This window comes from Jaculus jaculus, chromosome 6, assembly GCF_020740685.1.
Source record: "Jaculus jaculus isolate mJacJac1 chromosome 6, mJacJac1.mat.Y.cur, whole genome shotgun sequence".
NCBI lineage: Eukaryota > Metazoa > Chordata > Mammalia > Rodentia > Dipodidae > Jaculus > Jaculus jaculus.
The window spans coordinates 124,028,424-124,053,878 of NC_059107.1; the positions used below are offsets into that span (position 1 = coordinate 124,028,424).

Consider the following 25,455-nt stretch of genomic DNA (forward strand, 5'->3'; position numbering starts at 1 on the left):
AATTCAATTTTATATTGTTGAGAAATTTGTATTTGCTTTCTATTAAATAACAATGAAATCTGAATTATTCAATATAGCAATGAAGTATTCACTTAATATATCTGTCAGTATTTCAAACTGAAGGGAATTAATAAGTGAGTTGTTGGTAATGCATTGAAAATATCATTTTCAATTCTAAAATCTTTGACAAAAAAGACTGAAGTCATCTGGTAATTTAGTAATAAGTTTATGTACTGGGACAGGATCATAGTAGATTGTCCACAAAAAAGCAGAATGTTTAAATGTGGGTGCTAAATAAGACTACCAGAAAAGAGTTCAATGAATTCTTAAAAGGCTTATGGTGGACACATAGATTAAACTATTTAATATATTATTCAGTGATGTAATTCGTGTCAGAAGAGATTTTGCCAGATTCCTGAACAAAAGTACTAGAATTTTTAATTATTTTTATTTACTTTTTTGCATGCAGAAAAACGTAGGAGAAGAGAGGCAGGTAGAGAATAGGTACACCAGGGCCTCCAGCCACGGCAAAGGAACTCCTGATGCCTGTGCCACCTTGTGCATCTGGCTTTACGTGGGGTACTGGGATTGAACCTGTGTCCTTAGGATTTTCAGGCAAGTGTTTTTAACACTGAGTTATCTCTCTAGCTCCCAAATTACTAGGATTTAAATATGCTAACAAATATTTTTATATCCCATTAACATTAACTATATCTTACAGCAAAATTACTAAAGTTCAAGCAAAAGAAATTATAAAGAATATCACTATGTATTTAAAAATCAATAATTTTAATAGATTAAAAAGTAAAGGGTTGGAGAGATTGCTTAGTGGTTAAGGCACTTGCTTACAAAGCCTAAGGGCTCCGATTTGATTCCTCAGGATTCATGTCAGCTAGATGCACAAGGTGGTGCATGTGTCGGGAGTTTGTTTGCAGTGGCCTGATACAATCCATTCTCTCTCTCTCTCTCTCTCTCTCTCTCTCTCTCTCTCTCACACACACACACACACACACACACACAAAATAATATTTAGAACATGGTAAAAAAAAAGCGTGGGAAAATCTTGTCCTCATTGATGGCTCAACACCATTTTTATCTTTTTGAAATCCAAAAGATGCTTCCCCATTCTTTTTTTTTTTTTTAATCAAGTAGAGACTTTGTATGGACACATCACATGTTGGAACCATCATTTTCCTTCCCCCTGCCACCACACCATTCAAGGCCCTCCTTACTGGGATTTCTGGTACTGACCATGGTGTTGTGGGTTATGATTTGAGAGAGCAACAATCAGTAATTGAGCATGTGTGTAATGGTGGGATATATCTGGATATTCTCTCACATTCTCTGGCTCTTATATCCTTTCTGTCCCCTCTTCTGCAAAATTCTTTGAGCCTTGGTGGATATGATTTAACTCTAATTTTGAGCTCTCAGCAGGCTCTAGATTTCTGCTTTGGTGCATTTTGAGTATCCGTGGTGTCTGCCTCTGTCACCTGGCACAGGTTGTCAAGCTAGCTGCGAAAGCAGCACTCTGGCTCATCTTGTCAATTCCTCTGTGGTTTTACCTGGGCCCTGGCAATAGTTTATCTCCTCAGTTCTCTCTGTTAACTGAAAACAAACAAATAAAAACAAACAGCTTTTCCAATGGAGAGTGAGGTTAAAGGGGATAAGCATCGTTAATTTAGAGAAATTTTGGTGGGTGTAGCCTTACTTTAGGCCACAGACTAGTGGAAGCTTCTCAGGAAGAAAACAAAGATGCAAGCATTCTCCACTACTTTTGAGCACTATACTGAAAGTTCTCGATAATTCAATAAGATAAGAAATACATGTAGGCTCACTTTTGGACAAAAACTATGGGAATTGCTCATTAGAGATCATTCTCTTGGTCTCCATAGAGTTCTGACTTGGTTTCTAGTTCCAGTTATGGATTCCATTCCAGTGAGTGGCCAAAGAGCCATTGGTTACCCACCTAGGCAGTGTACCACTATTGTGCAGGCATGCTTATCTTGTTAGGTTAGTTGTTTTCATACAGCAATGTCTCCTTCTTGCTCATGACATTGCTGGCTATTTTCCCCCAGCAGCTCATGGAGGATATTTCAGCACTCTATGGGCTGCCCATCTGGGGACTGGCTTCCTTTTAGATTCAGCTGGATGTCTCAATGTTCTGCATCTGCAGCATGTGGTGTCTTCAGCAATAGGGTCTTACCTTAGGCCTTGGGTAGGTAATCAAATGCTTTGAGAAGCCTGTCTTGTTTTGGGGACCTTATAGTTCTTCCCAATTGACACTTCAACAAGTATCATAAGCAATTTTTGATACTGGGAAGTATAAACCATAGCCAATATTTTTAGGGTTAGGCTTCATCCCACCATCTCCAGGGCCCTTCTTACCAGATGATCCTTCCATGCTCCTATTGAAGGCTATATCTTTTAGTTTCCTACCTAGAAGGTAGGCTTCCTATGGTACCAATTCATTTTTGATTGGGTTTTGTTTATATTTCCCTGTTTCCTTCACTTCACACCCTTCCATCCTTCTTATTTGTCTCAGGTACATCTACAATTCAAGCTCTTCTACTTTAGAAACTGCAGATGAGGGAGAGTATGTAGCATTTGTCTTTCTGTGCTTTTGTGAGTTCAGTTAGTATGATCTGCTCCAAGTCTGTTCATTTTTCTGCAAATTTCATCATATCATTTTTCCTTATTGCTGAGTAAAAATCAATTGTGTACCATGTCCTCATTATTCATTAGTCAAACAATGGGCATCTGGTTTTATTCCAGTTTTTAGCTACGGTGAATTGAGCAACTATAAAGATGGTTGAGCAAATCTAATATCTCTGCAGTAAAAACTGAGCCGGTAGGGTAGATGCCCAGCAGAGGAATAGCTGGGTCAGTTGGTACTTCTATTTTTATCTTGTTTTTTTGCTTTGGTTTTTCAATGTTGGGTCTCATTCTAGCCAAGGCTGACCTGGAATCTACTATGTAGTCTCAGGCTGTCCTCAAACTCAGTAATTCTCCTACCTCTTCCTCCCAAGTGCTGGGATTCTTAAAGGTGTTCGCCACCATGCCTGATATTTTCATCTTTTTCAGTAATGTCCATATTGATTTCCATAGTGGTTTTACAAGTTTGCACTCCCACCAGCAGTGAATGAGGGCTCCTCTTTCCCTGAATCCTCACCAATATTCATTGTCGTCTGATAGTTTAATGATTGCAATCCTTTCTGGAGTAAGGAGGAATCTCATAATTGCTTTAATTTACATTTCCTTTATGGTTAAGGATATTGAAAATTTTATTTTTAAAAAAAATTTATTGACAACTTCTATACTTACAGACAACAAACCATGGTATTTCCGTCCCTTCCCACACTTTCCCCTTCATAACTCTTTTCTCTGTAGTATCTCCTCCCTCTCTATTAATTTCTTCTCCTATTATGAGGGTCTTGTGTAGGTATTGCTAGGAAGTAAAATATATATTAGCCATTTTTTTCCTTTGAGGATTTTCTATTCAGTTCTTTGCCCCATTTTTGAATGGATTATTTGGGTTTTTTTAGTTGCTTTTTTTTGAATTCTTTGTAGATTCTAGATTTTAGGCCTCTGTCAGTGGCATAGATTGGAAAGATTTTCCAACATTCTGTGGGAGGTCTGTTGGCTCTGTTTATGGTATGTTTGTCTGTAGAAAAGCTTTTTAGCTTCATGAGATCCCACTGGTTGATTGATTGCTTAATTTCCTGGTCTATTGAGGTACTGTTTAGGAAGTCCAACTCCTATATGGTAGAGCATTCCCCATATTTTTTCATCCAGTAGTTTAAGAGTTTTATGTCTTTAATCCATTTGGAGTTGATTTTTATGCATGATTGGAGGAGTGGGTCTTGTTTCATTTTCCTACATCTGGTTATCCAATTTGACCAGCACCATATGTTGAATATGCTATCTTTTCTCCAGTGTATGTTAGCACCTTTGTCAAAGATTAAGTAGCTATGGTTTTACTGAACCAAGGGCTGGGTCTTCAAGTCTGTTCCATTGGTCTATATGTCCATTTTTATACCAGTACAATGCTTTTCTTTGTTACTATGGCTTTGTAGTATAGCTTTAAATCATCTATGATGATACTTCCAGAGGTGTTTCTTTTGATGAGGATATTTTTGGATATCTGGGTCCTTATGCAATTGCATATGAATTTTTATATTTTTTATCTCTGTGAAGAATGATGCTGAGGTTTTTATTGGTATTTTGTTCAATCTGTATATTGGTTTTGGTGCAATTGTCATTTTCACATAGTAATTCTACCTATCCAGGAACATGCAAGGCCCTTCCAAATCTTCTCATATCCTTCTTGATTTCTTTATTAGTGTTTTTATATTTTCATTATACAGTTCTTTCACTTTCTTGGTTAGAGTTATTCTAAGTATTTGATTTTCTTTTACTTTTTACACTTTTTTCTCTCCTTTCATTCAGAAAAATGTATGAAGGGCAGTCATATTGCTCAATTGGTAGATTGCCTACTTAGCATGTAGGAAGCCATCTTTCCATCCTCAACACTATAAAATTGGGCATCACAGTCCCCAAATCCCAGTAATCCAGAGGTAAAGGCAGGAGGATAAGAAGTTCAAGGTTAGTCGGGTGCTAGTCTGGGCTACTGTAAGATGATGTCTCAAAAAAAAAAGTGAAGTAGGGATAACTTATTATGTATTTTATATTTTAACCCCATCTCAGGTTCTGACACAGCATTAGACACCAAGTCAACAAAAATTCATCTCTGTTTCTTCAGCATTTTCCAAGTAGGGAGAGCTCTCATTTAGTTGTAAGGCCTAAGAAACTTGGAAACTTTCTTGTTTCTTTGTAGACTTGCTCAGTAGGTTAAGCTGCTAGAAATACAAGAACCACAAGACCCATGCCTCAAGCCATTGGCTCTTGAGTTCTTTTGCACAGGAAAAGTAGAATTAAGGAATGTGGATAAGGGCTGAGCAAGGCAAAAGCAGATTTAGATTATCATTTGAGGAAAATCCCAAATGGGAAGACAACGTGAGGGAAAAGATTGTGGCTGAGCTACCTGGTCTGTTGACTTTTAATACAACTTGTGGTGGGAACTGGAGAGAAACTAAAATAATTTTCAATTAAAGTTGCTATTTGGTTTGTGGACCAAAACAGTGAGGGGCTTACACACCCTGTGGATATCCCCTCTGCCCAACTTATTGTGCTCAGTCTTGTAGAATGGTCACACATCATACTCATTCATCTATTCTCTATCCCAATTGGCCAAGCTTGCTCTGAAGGTTATTGACTGGATAATTTTCTTTTCTGTTCTTGACTTATATGACTGGCTTCTAATTAACCATGGTAGCATGTTGGCCCAGGAGTTACTGCTTAGGAAGAGCTACCTGATATCTTAATTTGACTATGACAAACTCCGACTTTTAAATACTTCCTATGCTACTATGCCTGATGTTTCAAGTGCTTTTTCGTGTTTTGTTTTTCAAGGTAAGTTCATGCTTTAGCCCAGGATGACCTGGAATTCACTATGTAGTCTCAGGGTAGCCTCAAACTCACAGTAATCCTCCTACCTCTGCCTTCAAAAAGCTGGGATTAAAGGTGTCCGCCACCATGCCCATCTGTCAGGTATTTTTTTTTTAGTAAGTAAAAATTTTGTATGAGCACATGATGTGTTGATACCATCATTTCTCCTCCTCCTACCCTCCTTCTGCTGAGGACATCATCAGTGGGACTGAGGTATTCACCATGGGGTTGTGGGTTATGAGATGTGAGAGCAGCTGTCAGTCATTGTAAGGTGGAGAACAGTGTCTCTGAATATTCCCTCCCATTCTGTGGCTGTTACCATCTTTCTGTCTGCACATCTACAAAATTTTCATGTGCTTTTTAATCATGCCTAGTAAGTGAATTGTGAGCACTGGTTTATGTTGTCCTGAATAAAAACGGCATCAGGAAATCTGAAAGAATGGTCATGCCTAGTGCTGGTCCAACTCTAAAGACCTTACGCATCCACATAGACATGAACTTTGTTCACCTCTAGTGTGCACCCTGTAGTCTTGCATCATAACAGACCTTGGTAAAGCCTCAGGATATTGGGGAAAAAAAGGACTATCAGGAATATACATAAAATTTCAGCACTTAAGAGATGCAGGCACTTGAAGGAGGATCTTGACACTGAGGACAGACTGGTAGTGATTTTGAGGACAGTAGGTTTGACTGTACAGAGAGATGCCTCTAAATAAATCTATCACAACAATAACAACATATAAAGTATTAGGAGTGGAGGACTGCTATATACTTCTTACCAAAAGCAGAACTCAGGTGGAATAATTGAAAGCAACTAGAAGTAAGGTGTAACATAAACTATTTTAGAAATCATTCAAATGTATTTCCAGAAAAGGTTTTGTTAATGGTTACTGAGATTTTCAGATCATAAGTAGCACATTTTTAACATCTCATTTGTTTAAGCAAACAGTATCTTTTCTATAGCAACTTCCTTTAAAAGTTACAGGAAATTATAAGAATCATCCTTATGTAATGTTATTAGCTTTAACCAGTAGGACTAAATAAGGCCTGAAGTCATTAAACATGCTTCTAGTATATAATCTTGCCGTTTCCAATTGAAAATAGATGGACTGGGACTTTTCGTAAAACACATAACCTCAAAGTACACTTGTGAGATTTCTCAAGTCCTTGGTTTCTATATTCTTTAATGATACCCTTAGTAGTTCTTGTGCCTGAATTATATCTGTGTATGAATTACTAAGAGGACAAAGCAGCATTTATTTCAGCCCTAAATTTTTATGGTAATGGATTTACTTGAATGGACTGGTAATATGTTCTTATGAGTGTATGAATTTTGCAGATGGAAGAAAGTGATGGTAGGAAGACTTGTCTGTGAAGTCGAAGTGCACTGACACATGTGTCTTCATGTTCACCAGTTCCCACACCATTTCCACAGACTTCACAGAAGCAGTCAATTATTTCTAATTTCCATCTTGTCATTTAGAATTATAATAGTGGCTCACCTGCCCTGAGAAGCAGCAGTACCATTTCCTTTTAGGTATGAGAACAGAGGTTCTTAAATTTCTATTACAGGAAGTGGAATTACCCAGAGGGCACAAAGTTCCTTGTGCCCAGCACGCAGGCTTCCAGCCAGCAAGTCTAGCTTTAGCATTTGCTATTTTATGAATATCCCCCTGATGCGAATGTTGCTGGCTTTTGAGTACAGTTTGAAAACCACTCTTACATAAAATTACTTTGTAATTATGATGCAATTCTAGGAAAAGATGTATTTCTCTAGACCAATAAGATTATTTCCATTCTCACCTGACATTGCTAGTATTAGAAATGAGAGAGATTTTAGTATTTTTTTTCAATTTAAGCCAGTTTGAAATAAGACAAAAATGTTTTATGAAGCAAATAAGATGATTAGACCATAAAGTCTAGTGGGCATCCATGAATCATTCTCAGTATTCATTAGTCTAATGGGACAAAGTCCTAGGCTTGCAATATTCACCCTTTATGGTGCCACCTTGTAGTTGGGAAATCTAACTGTGAAACCAAATTAAAGTGTGTGAAATGGCAGAAAATATTTCATATACCAACATACTGGCCAGAGAAATCACGGGGCTCTAGGGAGACATCCAGCACTAGGGAAGGACAGCAAGTTATCACAGTGCTGTAACGATTAGACAGAGATATGTACAGAGATGTTCTTTGTGAACAGAAATATGGTGAACCTAGTTGCTGAGATCTTTAGGAGCCTTGGTTACTCAAATTACTTAAGATACAACAAATATAATCCAGCCAACTCATTTTCCTACAGTCCCTAAAGGTCCCTAAAATTAGAAGCTAATCCTTCTAGACATGGTGAATCCAAGTTAATTCACAGCCCTAAGTGTTGTTAATACTTGTGTAGCTAATAAGTCAGAGAATATTTCACTTGGAATCTGGTAGTGTAGTGTATTAGATTCTGAAACTGATATACTCTGAATGGTGGGATTTTGCATAAAGCTTAAACTGAACTTAAATTAAAATGGAAATACAGACAACGTAGATCACATGTGTGTACAGAATTCAAGGTTTCATGCCTCATGAGTTGCCATGTATTTTATATATGTGACATTTATTCTTCAGGTAAGTCTCCATACATCGGGACATTTTCACCACTAATTAGAGTTAAGAGAACTATAGAAGACAAAGTTTCTAACAAGTCTTCAATGTGCTTTTTCTGAACATGTAGTTTCAACACACCAAATCTTATTGGTTCTTTAAAGTGGCAGAGTCTTGGAGGTCCTCAAACTTTTATATGGCCTAGGCACAATGATGGTCTATCCAGACTTACCTTTCAGCTAACACACTTACCATTGAGACACAGATGGATGGGAAAGATGACCCTGACCCACATAAGACCCACATTCCTGTGCAAGGATAGAAGCATGATAATCAGGAAATGATGGTTGTTAGTTACAGAAAATGCATTATTGAGAAAAGCAGGAGGAAAGTGCTTATGAGAGGAAGTGATTGGATTATGGGGAATGAGAGACTAAGGATAGATCATTCCTACTGAGTAAATTGCTGTGATTTATAAGAGAAAGGGTATAGTGATATCTTGGCCCATTACTGACTAGATTCATTTCACAAACAAACCTAAATCAGAATGTGACAGCTTATAGGGAGACAAACAATGTCTCCAAAGGATGCTTGCAAGTTACTGAACTTTCAAATTGACATGCCTTTTACTCCTCACAGTGTTACCACCATTGCTTTCTTTTATTTTGATATGTGCATTTATAATAGTAATTTTGTGCTTTATTTATATATGATTCTTATAATGGATTACTGCATACTATAGCAAAACAAAAATCTTGCTGGATTTACTTTATTATGTATTTTTGGAATACAGATCAATTCCATGAGAAAGTTACTTACTAGACCTTGACATTTTTGTGTGCCTATTAAGTAATTCAAATTATTAGAAGGATACTAAAATAATTAAATATTGCTTGATAATAGATAAGCATCATGGTGTTTAAAAACTTTCTTCTAAGTTCTCTACACATTAACTATCTTTCACTTCTTATGATAGAGGAAATCATATTGTTATGTGAATGATAATTATATATGCTGTTAAATACATTTACTTTTATCTTACTTGGTTTGAATTGAGTTCTAATACTTCATTGAACAAATTGATAATGTATATATTCTAGAAATTTTTTCACAGAAATATTCAGCATACAGAACACTTGTGTAACAAAATGGGCAATTTTGTCAGTAAGTTTATTTAACATGCAAATATTGTTTGAATCAAATACTTCTTAAAAGAAAGAAGTTGAGGAGAAAAAATAAGCAACTTTGGGGAAACTACAAGAAATGACATTTAAGCACAGTTGAGCAAGGGAGATTATCTTGTTTTTGAAAGTGATTGATCAGTCTACAGAACATAAAATCTTTAGTAGGATAAGTGGATAGGTGTGTCATGTGTGATCTTTGAATGTTATTTTTCTCTCATCTCTGCTGGTGGTAGCAGATACTCCCAGATGGGCACTTTGGTTGCTAGCATTAAAGCAGTAATTGCAGAGTTGACATTTTAGAGTGAGAGGCAAGCAATTGAAGCAAGAAATCATGCTGCTTTCTTAGGTAATTGGAAGATATGCTGGAAGGTCTAAGTTATACTTAGGATTTGAATTTGTATTCCTAAAATCAATACTGTGGAGTCCAGAAGAAATGGACACGTTCTCTCGAAAATATTCCAAGCCCATTTCCATTAGTATGGTAATTAAATCCCATAAACTTTCTTAAGTCAGAAAAATTTTTAGCAAGTTGTTCATGATGTGTGGGCAATAGTGAGGTGACTCACTTGACTGCTGGGATGACTTGCCTTAAAATCTAATCCCAAAACATGAATCAACTAGATTCTGGAGATCTCTTACTATGTTTATAATCTAGTTAATTTAAGTAATAATTAGGTCATGAGGGATACTACATTTATGAATGTACTTAAAACCTTTATTAAAAAAAAGAGGTATCTTAGAAAATCTAGCCAGTTTTTTCTTCAACTTGTTACCAAATGAGGTTATTATCAGGGCTGAAAATCTATAGTGTTCTCTTCCAATTCATGATAATAATTATGATGTTTGTGTTTTGGGGTCATAAGACTTCAGCAGTAGCCTTTAACACCCTGTTCCATCTTCCCCTTGTTTTGTCTTCTCTTGTCGTCACTATTCAGGCAAAAATAGTTACTTTGTATTTGAATACAAATTTTTCCCCCATCAGAGACTGACTGGTGCATTCATAACTGCATGGTGAATACCAATAATCTCATTGAGGGTGGCCCTCAGTGAATGGGGAAAGCAGAGAGGTGATATTAGAGTATAATTTGATGGGAATATGACCAAAATGCAATATGTGATATGTTCATAAAGTTAATAAATAATAAAATCATATTAACATATCTTGGGGTCTAAGTTGGACACCTAAATTCTACACAGATTATTATCTCCTAGGGAATATAAAATTATTCACAAGTATCACTAAAGATCAAACATTTACTCTTAAGGATTCTTACTACAGGTAAATTTCTTGGTCTATTCTAGACTACTATATCAGAGACTAGGCAACCTATAAGGATTATATCCTAAGAGCTAGGTAGATAGTTCAGTACTTACTAGTGCTAACTGTGCAAGCATGGTGAACTGAGTTTGGATCTCCAGAATATTTGTCAACCTTGATGCAGTACTGTACATATCTGTAATTCCTGTATTCTTTTTCTTTCATATATATTGGAGATTCTGAATATCTTTTGTACTATGGCTCTCTTTGGTATCACGATCAGTTTTGGTAGAACCAACTAGAATCAAGCCTAGGATAGTAGGTTTTGCAAGCACATGCCTTTAATCACTGAGACATTTCCCCATCTCACTCCTAATTCACACACACACACACACACACACACACACACACACACATATATATATGTGTGTGTGTATATATATATATATGTCTTTATTATATATTATATAAATATAATAAAGACTTAGCATATATATATCTTTATTGTATATCATATATATATTAAAGACTTATACATAGGATTTTTAATAGTAAATATCTTAAATCTTGAAATCTGGATATATATTTGAAGTTTACATAGCTAATTAAATTTCAAAGCAAGCCTATAACCTATATCCTATTCTCTCAGTGAAAGTGATACAACTAGCTCAATTGAGCTTCATACTTTTACCAATACCAGTAGTTTATACTAGTTTCCACTGATAACTTTAAAATTACATTTGGGGTTATCTATTTTTAAATAAAATTCTGTATTTGCACAAAAGATTTATTTTAGTAAGAGTAACACCTACTTTTCAAAATATTATGTCAAATTTGAAAACAATGTGTTTATGGTACTATTTAATTAATTTCTCATGTGCAAGTTACTTATGCATAATAACTAGTTTTAAACATCTTTTGATTTGCTAATGCTTTAAACATGCTGTGAGTACTAAATTAATGTAAAATTAATTAATGATGACTACCCATTTTTCATGGTCTTTTATTATGCTGTAGCAAGTACTAATGTCACAGGGTAATTGACTTCCTATTGTTATAGCTCCAGATGGACCTCCTGAAGATGTGCATGTGGTTGCAACATCACCTTTCAGCATCAACATCACCTGGAGTGAACCTGCTGTTATTACTGGACCAACATTCTACTTGATTGATGTCAAATCGGTAATGCATAACTTACATGCTCTGAAAATCAGTATATGCTATGGTTAAAGATGCAAATTTTGAAATATGTTTCTATGTACTGTTATTCTAGAGTTTAGACAATTTGCTTAGCTTAGGCAATTTACCATTTTTAGGGCTCAAATGGCTTCCAGATTCAGTCTTGAATAAGGGGACAAAAGATCACTAACAACCAAGGTGGGCATGCATATTGAAGAAGAAATTATATACTCTTGTCCATGCTGAGTTGGAGGACCCCCAAATTCTGTTTTGGATTTTATTAATTTTTTTCAAAAATACAATATGGCACATATAGATCAAGTCATAGCTTTACTATTTGACAATGATACCTACTATTCAAAGAAGTCATGTGGATCATTTAATTTATAAATAGGCCATAGGGAATCTAACAAGATCAGGCTCATGAACAGGTAGCTCTGGACTCATGAGGAGGTGATATGTGAGCTCTACAAATTCAGCTCACCTCAATAAATTCAGTCTGTAAAAACAGAAGAGCAACATAATCAGCAGACTCTTGAAGACCAGTGATCACTCATGTACCTTACTGAGGTCAACCTTTACTCATCTCGTACCCAACATGAATTATGTCTATTCTTAAGGAAAATTTAAAAAGCCATATTTTATGAGATTTTTAAAAAGTATTAACAACTAATAGCATGCACATACTGCCTACCAGTGGATACATATGCTTGGTCATGAGAATTTATATGCTCTGAAGTTACCATGCTATTTTAAGGAAGTGGTATGATTCCCTCCATTGCTTTCTCTAGGTGGCAGTGATCTATATTACTATTGGCAATACTAGTATTATTTATTAGCTTTTCTGCCTCATTTCCCATAGTAACATCATCCTGAATGTAAAAGTGCTTAGATTTAAAGAAACACTTGAATAACAACAACAAAAATCATATTTCAAGGTACAAAGGAGACTCATCATACATAAAACCTTCTTTTATTCAGTTCAGGCTTCCAAGAGTAATAAATTTGATAGAGGTTTGGATTTTCTTGTGATTACATTGGGAAAAGCACTTATTTTTAAAAATATTATATTTATTATTTATTTATTTATATACTTGAAAGCTAAAGAGCAAAAAGAGACAGAAAGGACAAAAACAGGTATGCCAGGGCCTCTTGTTGCTGCAAACTAATTGCAGACATATGCACCATATTGTGCATTTGGCTTTATGTGGGTTCAGTACCCTGACCCAGCAGGCTGTACAAGCAAGTTTTTTTTTTTTTTAAACCACTGAGACATCTCCCCATCCCAGGAAACTCTCGTCTAGAGTGACTAGAACAAAATCTCCATTAAAGATATATATTTTAAAAATCACATAGCCATTCTTAATACATCTAAAGTCACTCATATGCACACACTTAGGGGTTATGAGACACATAATTAGTTGAGTCCTTGTATGGTAACATACATAGATTTATTTGAGATGCACTTATATTTTAATTTAATATATTAGGGTACTTTTAAAAAAGAGAATATATTGAAGCACATTTTACACAAAAGTCTGGAAAATTGTGATTCAGTTAAGAAATTAAAAATATGTTTTAAATATTAGTATCTTCTGAATTTTATTAAAATGCAAGATTTCATTTTGTGAGTTATTATTAAAAACAATCTATAGGCTGATCATCTTGATCTATACTTTATAAATCTTAACAAAGTGATATAAGTAGGTAGAATCACCCCAATAGAATTCAGGACATAGAGAGCATAACTGGTTTTTGAAAATGGCTTTAGCTTGCTAATTTTGGATTTGAACCATGGATGGCTGGGTATAAAAACATGCTTTCTTCTAAAACCTTATTGAAGTGAAAAATACTTTCATTGACTACAAAAGTGGCTTTTGCCTATACATTGGGTTACTTTTAACCATTGAAATAACTAATGAAAAAAATGTTATTGCAGGACTTTAGACATCCCAGGATAATTGATTATGGAATATATAAATTTTTTCCAGAAAAATATGTCTGCAGCTTTGGATTAGCATCTTGCTTAATTTCACACTATTTTCTCTACAGGTAGATAATGATGACTTTAATGTTTCCTTTATAAAGTCAAATGAAGAAAATAAAACTATAGAAATTGATGACTTAAGAATATTCACAAGGTATTCTGTAGTGATCACTGCATTTACTGGAGACATCAGTGCTGCATATGTAGAAGGAAAGTCAAGTGCAGAAGTAATAGTTACTACTTTAGAGTCAGGTAAGAAGAATTTTCCATTGTTGCTAAAAACTGACTTAGATTTCACCATTGGTCTTTTATACAGTTTCTACACTGTACCCCAAAGAAGATAGATGGTATAAAATGTTTTTAAAGCATATGTAAATTTCATTGACACTATAGCTAATAGAAGTAAAGCTTTCTATCTGCACTGTAGAGACAAAGTGGAATTATGTGGAATGTCCAATTCTTGTAAATACAGAGACAAATTATAGCCATCCACTTGTACTCTTTTGAACCTATAGGTACATGTTTCAAAAACTGAGTTGTCTAAGAAGTTGCTTATCCAAATGTATTCAACCAGTAATATCTTAAGTAAAATTTTATTTTGATTGTTAGAGATTTCCTAAAGTATCTATGGAAAAGGGTTTGAATGAATAAAGTGATTGTAACCTCTAGGAATTAAGTGTGAACTTTGGCCCTCCCAGCCTTTGCTTGTCCTAGCCTCTTTATCAATGCTGATATTCTTGCCACCAGATAAGTCACTGGAAAGAGCAGATGAAGGAAAGTGTGACCATAGTTTAATTATCTATTATCTATTGATCTATCTATCATCTACTTTTTTATTTATTTTAATATAGGAGGTAAAATATTTCCCAGCAAGTTTTTCTTGCTATTCTAGCAAATATTTTTATGCTATTCTAATTTACAATGTAATTTTCATCATTGCATTTCAAGTTCCTATTTTTTTCCTTTTTTGCTGTTGTCACAGATACCTATTGTTTTTGGTTATGCTTTATGTACATGTCCCTCATTCTGTTTTTCCAAGAATAAGAATGGGTGGATAAAGGCACATTTGTAACATGAAACATGGAATGTCAGATCTTAATTTTATATCTTCCCCAAGGAGGTAATAATTTAATTTTTTATAAAAATAAATTTCTGAATCAAATTTTGGTTGTAAAGCTATGGATAATTTGGTGATAAGAAGCTCTTCCCAGTACTTAGGGAATCCCTCAGTTTACCAAGCTTTGACCCTGATTCTAGATTTAGAGAAACAGCTCTGACAAGCCCAAAATATAGTTCTTAGATGCCATGAAATATATAAAAACAAATGTAAATATATCTCTTTTGAGATAATTTAAAGTATACAGTATTCACTTAAAATGTGCTGTTTGGCAAATTGATGTGTTTACCTGCATCTCTTTTTTTTACTATCATTTATTCACAATTAGGGGTAGGTTACTGCAGGGCACAATCCATAACAATGTTTGTAAGTCAATAAAGCTTGGTGTCTGAACCATTGACAGCCAAATCTTAAGTCTCCCTCATGTAAGCTTTGACATAAAATGTAGAATTCACATTTTGTGTTGCTTGAACTGGAAAGTCATTCAATCTGATATAAAAAATACTAGTTTCTATAATAATGAATATAATTTCTTCCATTGTGATTATTATGCTCAATTAGTCATATATTTAGCTGTTTTTATTTGGCTAAAATGTACTGGAATATCATATAATGCAGCCCTTAGAAAAGTTCAATTATTAGTGTCAAAAGTTATGAACAGATATTTCATCAACCAGTATTTATGATTAGCATACAAACACAGCTATAATAGATTTTTAAAATAGCATTAGCCATAAAGAAGATACAAATGAAAACCACAAAAAGATATAACTATACATCTATTCAAGAAAGTAACATCATGTAAAACTTAGTGATAATATCAAATTCTGGCAGAGATGAAGGACGTGAACATCTGAGATTTGCCATTTTGGGGATATAAAATTTTATAGCTACTTGGGAAAATAGTTGGCAGTCTCTCATAAAACTAAGCATGAACTTCTCATAAAATTAAGAAATTAATCTTTGGCATTGATAAGGAATCAAAAACTTATAAATACACATTCCTGAATATTGGTAGTTTTATTTGTAATAACAAAAACTTAAAACAACACCAATGTTTTCCCCTACAAATACATACTTCTGGAATATCAAGAAAATAAAACAATTTTAAGTAATAAAAAAGGAATGAACTATTGATATATAGAGGAATCTTCAGGGATCTCATGATTAACATGCTATTGTCATGTGGAAAATGGAAAGAGATTAGAGATGGAGACCAATTAGTATTGTAAAGAAGCAGAGACATGGAGTACAAATACAAGAGTATATTAGGAGGAAGTTTTGCATGGAATTTTATATTTTGGGGATGGTAACTATAGGAATATATGCATGGGTTAAAAGTATATAAAATTATAACACATGTGCAAAGCCTGAAGTAGGGGATGAAGTCAGAATAAAGCTTGTAGTCTCATATTTGGCCAATGTCAATGCTTTGACCTGATATTGCCACCACTGGACAGGTGGAAGAAAGATTATATGAGATGGCATTATTACATTTTTGACTAATTCCCTTGAATCTTACAACATTTCAAAATAAAATGTTTCAAACTCAGGGAAGCACTTTATGTATCAAAGTAAAATCAAATAGGACTGGAGGAGTAGCTCAGTGGTAGAACAGTCTTTTAACAAGTGAGAAGCCACGGGTTTTATCCCTACCACTAAAAAATGAGCTAAATCAACTAAATAAATGAGTAAAAGAAGGTAAATAACCCCAGGGGACAACTTTTGTAACTTAAGTGTTTAACAAAGCCAAAGAGTCTATGTGCATGGACTTCTTTGTGAGTTTACATAGTTCTGTGCTTCACTCACATGTGTAATCCACCTCAGAAACAGAAACTTATAGCAAAACAACTTTATACTAACATAAATAATATATTTTTTAAACTATAAGTATAAATACTTTATTTTAGCTCCCAAGGATCCACCTAACAACATGACCTTTCAGAAGATACCAGATGAAGTGACAAAATTTCAGTTAACATTCCTTCCACCTTCTCAACCTAATGGAAATATCCAGGTCTATCAAGCATTGGTTTACAGAGAAGATGATCCTACTGCTGTCCAGATTCATAACCTCAGCATTATCCAGAAAACAGACACATCAGTCATTGCAATGTTAGAAGGGCTAAAAGGTGGATATACTTACAACATCAGCGTAAGCATCCAAAACTTTTATTAACCTAAGTTATGGTCAGTTTTACAAACTCAGTTCTCAGAAATGTATATGGAGAGAGAGAGAGGGAGGGAGGGAGAGAGAGAGGGAGAGAGAGAGATTTCCTATACCTGTGTGAAGTTATTTATCATATTCCAGCAAAGAAAAAAGAATCAGAGGAATTACTTACTATTTATTAATTTGTTTTTTTAGGTAGAGTCTTACTCTAGCTCAGGCTGACTTGGAATTCACTATGTAGTCTTAGGCTGGCCTTGAAGTCACAGTGATTCTCCTACCTCTGCGTCCTACGTGCTGGGATTAAAGGCTTGTGCCACCTCGCCCGGCCTTTATTTATTTATTTATTGGAAATTTACTGTTTCTTTTTATAGTACAGCAAGCACTTTATTATAAAATATGTATAGATATCTGAGAAGCTTTCATAAGAATAGTGGGCACTTACAATGAAAGAAGAAATGCATGTTAAAAGTAAATGAGTTACAAAGTACAAAATGATAACTCTGCCTAAAATAAAATTATGTGTTTATGATTATTAATGTAATATTTAAAAGCAAATATTAAGGACAATGGCATAACTATCTGTGTATATCTAGCATAAATATGTGCATTTGTTCCTATCCCTTTATACACAAAATATTTCATGCTTTGTCTGCCTTTCTATAATAGGTTATAGTTTATAAGCAGAATAATTTGGGTCAGAAAAAATGACTTTTTTTTAAGACTTTTTTTTTTTTTTGGAGGTACAGTCTCACTCTAGCTCAGGCTGACTTTACTATGTAGTCTCAGAGTGGCCTTAAACATGGGACGATCCTCCTACCTCTGCTTCCCACATGGTGGGATTAGAGGTATGCACCACCACACCCGGCCAGGAAAAATCACTTTCTAAGTAGCATATAACCTATCTTAAACACTTAGTAGATAGCATCTAATCTATCTACCAACTCTAATTTGCAATTTAGTTAACAGAATACTGTTAATACTCTTTGAGTTCATACATGAATATAAGCATGTAAATACATCCTTTACTTTAGCCTGATATCTTTATAAAATCTACTTATATGAGAGTATTTTTCATTTGGATCACTTTTGTTAAATATGCATTAAATAATGGGTAGTAAGTAAATTAAAGCTGAATTTAAAGCCTGGATTCTCTATCTGAATAACTTCATCAAACCGATGACTCACTTTTCTCATGTGAAAAAGTGATTACAGGACTGGTAACTTTTTCCAAGATTTTTATGAATATTAAATTTTATAAATGTTATTTGAGGTAACAAAATGTGTTCTCTATTTTGGCTGTAGAAAAAATAAAAATAAAACACCACTAATTTATAATTTAAGGGAAACAATTAAAATCTTTAATTGTTTGGAAACATAAATATAAAACAACCTCAACAAACTGAAGTCCTTTAGAAATATATAACAGTAGCATCTGTGCACATTAGGTGATATGAACCTGGCACAGTTAAATTTGAGAAGGCTTGCAGACTTCTGTACAGCCTGCTGTTTAGGAAGCACTTCCCAACATTGTTGATTTTACTTATATCACTTAAATTTTAAGCTGTGCCATAAAAATTATAAAAAATATCTATGCTAACATAATTTTGAGTGTTTTTGAGGGCTTTTTAAATTTATAGATGCCAGTAAATATTTCTTTAAGTTATTTTTGATGATATTATGTAGGGTTGGTTTATTGAACATATCTATCAGACAACATCTGTATAAGTTTAATTCAACCTCAAAAACAGTTCCAAAGTATTGATACTATGGAAGGATAATCAATTCATTAATACATAAAATTTATTCAACCCAGTAGCTATTATGTACTAGGTTGTGTTTGTCAAGTACAATAAAATTGGTCAGGAACATAGTCTTTATTCTAATTTACTAGATAAAAGTGAATGTAAGGGTTCTATATCTTCAGCTTCCTATGCCAGAGTTAATTGAGAGGACTCACATTTGTGTAAATCACCCTCTGTACACACAAATGAGATGTTTGATGTGTATATGCTGCATTATACAGGTTATAGCAGCAGATACTTTGGGGCAGGGGTGAGGAAGGGCATAAAGGCCAACTTTCAGGACGATGATTTAATACAGGAAAACAGGGAGGCTAAAGGAATAGGATTTCATCCCAGAAGTAAAAGGAGGATCTTGAGTATGGGTTTAAAAGAGGCCAGACTTACCTAGCTACAGAAAGAAGGAACAGATGTTAGAACAGATAGAGAGCAAATGAAGGCTTGTAACTTTTCTGTTTTACTTCTCTTATGGGTCCAAATGGAAGCCACAGTGCTTCCTGATCTTTTTGAGGGGTTGTGTAGAATACTCTGCATTTGGTTTCAGGCCATAGTACCAGACTACCAACTTTAAGCAACAGCTCTGTCAGTTTTCTTCTGGTACATATAGTATTCAAGTAAACTCAAAAACACATAATGAATAGGCATAGTGCAATTGAGTTTTTAAGAAATCATTTTTAAATTGTTTATAATCAATTTCAGTTAAAAATATATATAATGAATAACTTAAAAATAGTGAAAGCTATCTCTTTGTTCCAGGTTTATGCAATCAATAGTGCTGGGGCAGGGCCAAAAGTGCAGATGAGAATAACCATGGATATTAAAGGTATACACATAACTTACATTTCTATAAAAAATTTTTCTCATCAAATTATTATTATAATATGAATTTCACATTAAAATTGAGGATGTAAGCAAGTCTTGAAATAATACAGACTTATTAAGTAATATATGCTTAAAACTATAATTAAAATATGTAAATAAAGCATAAATTACTAAAAGAATGTTTGCATTTTATCTCATATTTCTTTTGTTGTAAGTGTAATTTTCCAAAGACAAATACTATAGTGTACCTTGAATTGTATTTAAGTTAAGATGAATGTATGCTTTAATTGTTCTTCCATAAACTTTGAATAGACTTCTTTCTTTATTATTAATCCTAAAGTTAGATTTTACTCATTTAATCAAAAGGTATCTACTAAACTACTATGTAATCAGCTTGTATTTCTTATACTAAAGTAGAACTATCAATTTACTATCTTTAAGGTATTTTGTAAAGATGGTAACTGAAATGTGGACCCTGCAAATGATGCACAGCACATAAAAGAGAAATTTACGGTGTTTGACTAGTCCTGGTGACTGCTCACCTAGAGATTGGAAGCTGTCAATTAATTGTGCCACTGCTAACACATATATGAATATTAAAAAAGAAAGATTAGACTGGAGAGATGGCTTAGCAGTAAAGGAGCTTGCCTGCAAAGCCAAAGAACCCACATTTGATTCCCCAGGGTCCATGTAAGCCAGATGCACAAGGGAGTGCATGCATCTGGATTTCGTTAGCAGTGGCTGGAGGCCCTTGCATGCCCATTCTCTCTCTCTCTCTCTACTTGCTTATTTCTCTTACTCTCTCTCTCAAGTAAATAAATAAAACATATTTTAAAAAAGAAAGATTACAAAAGCTCATAGAAAGATTTAAGAAAACCACAACAATAAAGCAAACAGTGCCGGGTGTGCATGGTGGCACACTCCTTTAATCCCAACACTAGTGAGGCAGGGGTAGGAGGATCGCCTTGAGTTTGAGGCCACCCTAAGACTATATAGTAAATTGCAGGTCAGCCTGGGCTAGCACGAGACCATACTTTGAGAAAACAAAAACAAAACAAAACAAAATGAAAAAACAGTGACAGTCAAATAGACAAACAGAACCTCCTGAATACCTTTAGAAGGATTCTACCTAATAATTCTATTTCTAACTTGTCTCAGTCTTTACAATGGACAGCATAGCACAGTGACTAAAAGTGCTAGCATTTGGCTGATTTCTGATGAGATTTAAGTTTGAATTCTGTTCTGGTCACTTTCATTCTATTGAATTTGGAAAAGCTTCTTAACTTCGATATGCCTGAAAAATAAAGAGTATACTAGTTCCTACCTCACTGATGATTATGAGGGATGAAAGTGTTCATCTTTGAAGAAACCTTGACAGGACTTACAAACGTTTCAAGAATAAGAGGCTTGCTGAGATGGCTTAGCTGTTAAGGCACTTACCTGTGAAGCCTGAGGACCTAGGTTTGTTTCCCCAGGACCTATATAAAGCCAGATGCACAAGGAGATGCGTGCATCTGGAATTTGCAGTGGCTAAAGACCCTGGAATGACCATTCTCTCTCTCTCTCTCTTTCTCTGCTTCCTTCTCTTTTTCTCTCCAGTAAGTAAGTAAATAGCTAAAATATAGTTTTTTTTCCCCAATTTTTATTTATATTTTCCATGATTATAAAAAATATCCCATGGTAATTCCCTCCCCCCCACCTTCCCCTTTGAAATTCCTTTCTTCATCATATCCCCTCCCCAACTCAATCAGTCTCTCTTTTATTTTGATGTCATGGTCTTTTCCTCCTCTTACGATGGTTTTGTGTAGGCAGTGTCAGGCACTATGAGGTCATGGATATCCAGGCCATTTTATGTCTGGAGGGAGCATGTTGTAAGGAGTCCTACCCTTCCTTTGGCTCTTACATTCTTTCTGCCACCTCTTCCGCATTAGACTCTGAGCCTTGGAAGGTGTGATAGAGATGTTACTCAGTACTCCAGTCACTTCTTTCCAACACTATGATACCTTCTGAGTCATCCCAAGGTCACTGCCATCTGAAAAGAGAATATTCTCTACCCAAAGTGAAAGTAGCATTAATATAAGGGTATAAATATTAAGAGAAGCACTTAGTGGGCAGGTTGATAAGCATAGTATATACATTTTTCCAGACATCAGCATATATTACACCCCTAAGGCTCATGACTACCCGTTTTAAGTGTTCAGTATCAGGGATGTGTTCCCCCCCATGGAGTGGGCCTCCAGTCCAATTGGAGGGCAGTTGGTTTCCACCATGACAGAAAAGGATTCAGAAGTGTCAAAAATCACCTCTGGTCCCCATTATCCAAGGCACATTTAAACAACATAATTATACCTTCAGGAGATAACAATTGTAAATATGTGCTGTGTTCAAACATAACTCTCTTTTATTTATGTTTTTCATTGCTTCATCTGCAATTTACCTGCATAAAATAAGAACATTAAGCTCTTTTATTTATGTTCAAGAAAAGTGATAGATCCATTTTTCTATTTATAGCTCCAGCCCGACCAAAAACCAAGCCAACCCCAATATATGATGCCACGGGGAAACTGCTTGTGACTTCGACAACAATTACAATCAGAATGCCAATATGTTACTATAATGATGATCATGGACCAATCAAAAATGTGCAAGTGCTTGTGGCAGAAACAGGAGGTATCATCCGATGTTATCTTTACTTGTTTTTTATTTGATTTGATTATGTGATCTGAAATGCTAAAGAAATTTCAGCTCAAAACCAGCAAATAAAGTTGCTTCTTGATTATCACAGGATTCAAGATTATCACACAGAATTTGAGAATGTTGGCATTATTATTGTCAATCATTTAGATCTACATTGAGAGAAGGCATAGTTAGAATACTTAATATAATGACTCCACATAGAAGTTGGATTACTTTAGTTTTGACAAGGTAGAGTATGGATAGCTTCTTTGAACATCCGAACAAGAGTGGTGTTTGACTGACAGATTCTCTTTTTCTATATGACAAATCATCATCCACAACAATGCCTCAGATTCATGTGTAGTGGGGAGAGGGCCACCTGTCCTTCTCTACAGATTAGCTGCATTGCCTTAGTGGTTCAGAATGATGATGAATCTAGATTTTTCTAGTACTATCATAAAAGTACTCTATTCATGTGAAAATATTGTCAATGTTACTTTTAATGGTTTTTCTTTTTTTTTAATAGCTCAGCTTGATGGAAATGTAACAAAGTGGTATGATGCATATTTTAACAAAGCAAGGCCATATTTTACAAATGAAGGCTTCCCCAACCCTCCATGCATAGAAGGAAAGGCAAAGTTCAGTGGCAGTGAAGAGATCTATGTGATAGGTGCTGATAATGCATGCATGATTCCCGGCAATGAAGATAAAATATGCAATGGACCTCTAAAACCAAAAAAGCAGTATTTGTAAGTATAGTCTATGTTTATTTATCAGCACTGTGCTATGAGTTCATTAATATCTGTTATCCATTAGCTCATCCTTTCATCTTTCCTGTGAATACTGAACATCCACCATGTGCCCAATCACTCATGTGCTGGGAATGGGATGGTAACAAGCCATTGTTCTTTCATTTCATAGACATACACTATTATGGGAGAGGCATGCATGCAATTGTATAGGAAGTTATGACTCAATATAATAAATAAGGGTAGTAAAATATGAAAAGTGTAGTACTAGAAAGCATAAGTAGGTAGGATATTTAATTGTTTCTGCCAAGAACAATGTGAAAAATGTGTTTTTCAGTCACTTCTTTGCCAGACGTGATATCGGTTTTCCAGAAACAGTATCATGATCTTTCAACCAAGTATAATTAACTATAATATACAATGATTAAGATCATACCAAAAACTCTGTTTATTTCATATCATCAAACATCTACATGACAAAAAATTTTACTATTCTATTATTTTGGAATTTTATATCCCTTAATATATTAAAATTCAATGTAACTTTTTTCTATTCATTAAATATGTTGCTAAATTAATTAATTTTTCTATTTAATTAATTATGCTATTTCAATTAATAAGACTACAGTTTAGAAGAGAATTATATTAATCTTAATGATCAAACTATAATTGTTATTACTAATTTACAAAGTGCTGTTGCTTTCATTTTTGCCTGATAGTTAAAGTATTATTTAATTACTCGTTAATGTGTTACACCAAACCGGCATTATAAATGTACAGAAATTAGGCAATTAAGATAATGTTCTAGGGCTGGAGAGATGGCTTAGCGGTTAAGCGCTTGCCTGTGAAGCCTAAGGACCCCAGTTCGAGGCTTGGTTCCCCAGGTCCCACGTTAGCCAGATGCACAAGGGGGCGCACGCGTCTGGAGTTCGTTTGCAGAGGCTGGAAGCCCTGGCGCGCCCATTCTCTCTCTCTCCCTCTATCTGTCTTTCTCTCTGTGTCTGTCGCTCTTAAATAAATAAATAAAATATATTAAAAAAAAAAGATAATGTTCTAGAGATTATTATTAGATGCAATTACTTTGGTTTTAATTCTAGGCTTTAGCTTGACTTAAACATGTATCAGTTTAAAAATTGATGTGCCACAACATTTACTTGTCCTGATTTATTGGTTATTTTGCATATGTGATTCCTAAGAAGATATTTTATATAAAAAATAAAGTATTGAGCATCTGATAATGTTATAGACTAATTTTTGAATGACTTGATCATTTTTAAACTTTACTCAGTTCTGTAACATTTTTACTTAGATTTTATAAAAAACATAAAAAATGGATAAATACACCTAGGCACATACGAAAAAATAAGAAGCACTGTTATTAACTTCTATATACATCATCAAGACAAATTCTGTATCAATTTTATAAATGTCTTCTGTCATATTTATACAAGTGTTTGAGATATAACAGTTATTATACATTATACTTCTTAATTATGTGGGTGGATTACTGTTTCACTGATATGAAATCATTCCATCCAAATAAATTAATAAGAGACAAGATCTGGGGCTGGAGAGATAGCTTAGTGTTTAAGTCATTTGCCTGCAAAATCAAAGGACCCAGGTTCCATTCCCCATGACCTATAATAGCCAGATGCACAAGATGGCACATTCATCTGGAATTTGTTTGCAGTGGCCAGAGGCCCTGGTACACCTGTTCGTCTGTTCGTTTTCTCTCTCTCTCTCTCTCTCTCTCTCTCTCTTTCCCTCTGTCAAATAAATAAATAAATAAAAATTAAAAAGAGAAGATATGCTTCATTGTCTTACAATGTGATTGCCTATGTGTTTGGTCAAGTTTCAGTCACTGCCCCATGAAGTTTGGTGAGCCCCAAAGCAGGGTTATTATTCATTTGACAGGGATATAGTATAATTTTTTCCTATAATAATGTGTGTGTGTGTGTGTGTGTGTGTGTGTGTGTGTGTGTGTGTGTGTGTTGTCTGCATGTGATGATCCATACTCTTGCCTGATGTAGGGTGCACTTGCCAGGGGTGAATAAACAGAATACTGGGGGTCATGCACCATTGTTTTTCTATATTTTCTTATTTGAACTGGAGTATCTTACTGACCCTGGAGCTTGCCACTTTTTGTTCATCGCTTTTTCATGAGCTTCAGTGTGATTCTCAGGTCTCTGCTCCTCTAAGGGGCTGGGGCTTGCAGAGGTGCATGGTCATGCCTAGCTCTCCATGTAAGTTCTGGTGATTAATACAGAATGGTGTCTCAAGCCTCCTCAGGATTCTTGAATAAGAAATACTCTTAGTTGCTAAGCCATTTTTCCAGTCCTGTCCTATGATAATGCAATTCTAAGCTCAAAATTTCAACAATTGTTTTTTTTGTTGAATAAAATAAATGAAAATAATTCATT

General features: G+C 34.7%; 1 protein-coding gene across 1 annotated transcript in view; it reads left to right on the plus strand.

The window, feature by feature from the left end:
* Ptprq (protein tyrosine phosphatase receptor type Q) overlaps positions 1-25,455 on the plus strand; it is a 199,154-nt gene that overhangs the window by 119,384 nt on the left and 54,315 nt on the right. Inside the window, exons 27-32 of the mRNA XM_004650139.2 lie at positions 11,597-11,718; positions 13,768-13,954; positions 16,730-16,974; positions 19,545-19,611; positions 22,122-22,280; positions 22,813-23,035. Coding sequence (XP_004650196.2) covers positions 11,597-11,718; positions 13,768-13,954; positions 16,730-16,974; positions 19,545-19,611; positions 22,122-22,280; positions 22,813-23,035 — 1,003 coding nt within the window. The remainder of the gene's footprint in view (positions 1-11,596; positions 11,719-13,767; positions 13,955-16,729; positions 16,975-19,544; positions 19,612-22,121; positions 22,281-22,812; positions 23,036-25,455) is intronic.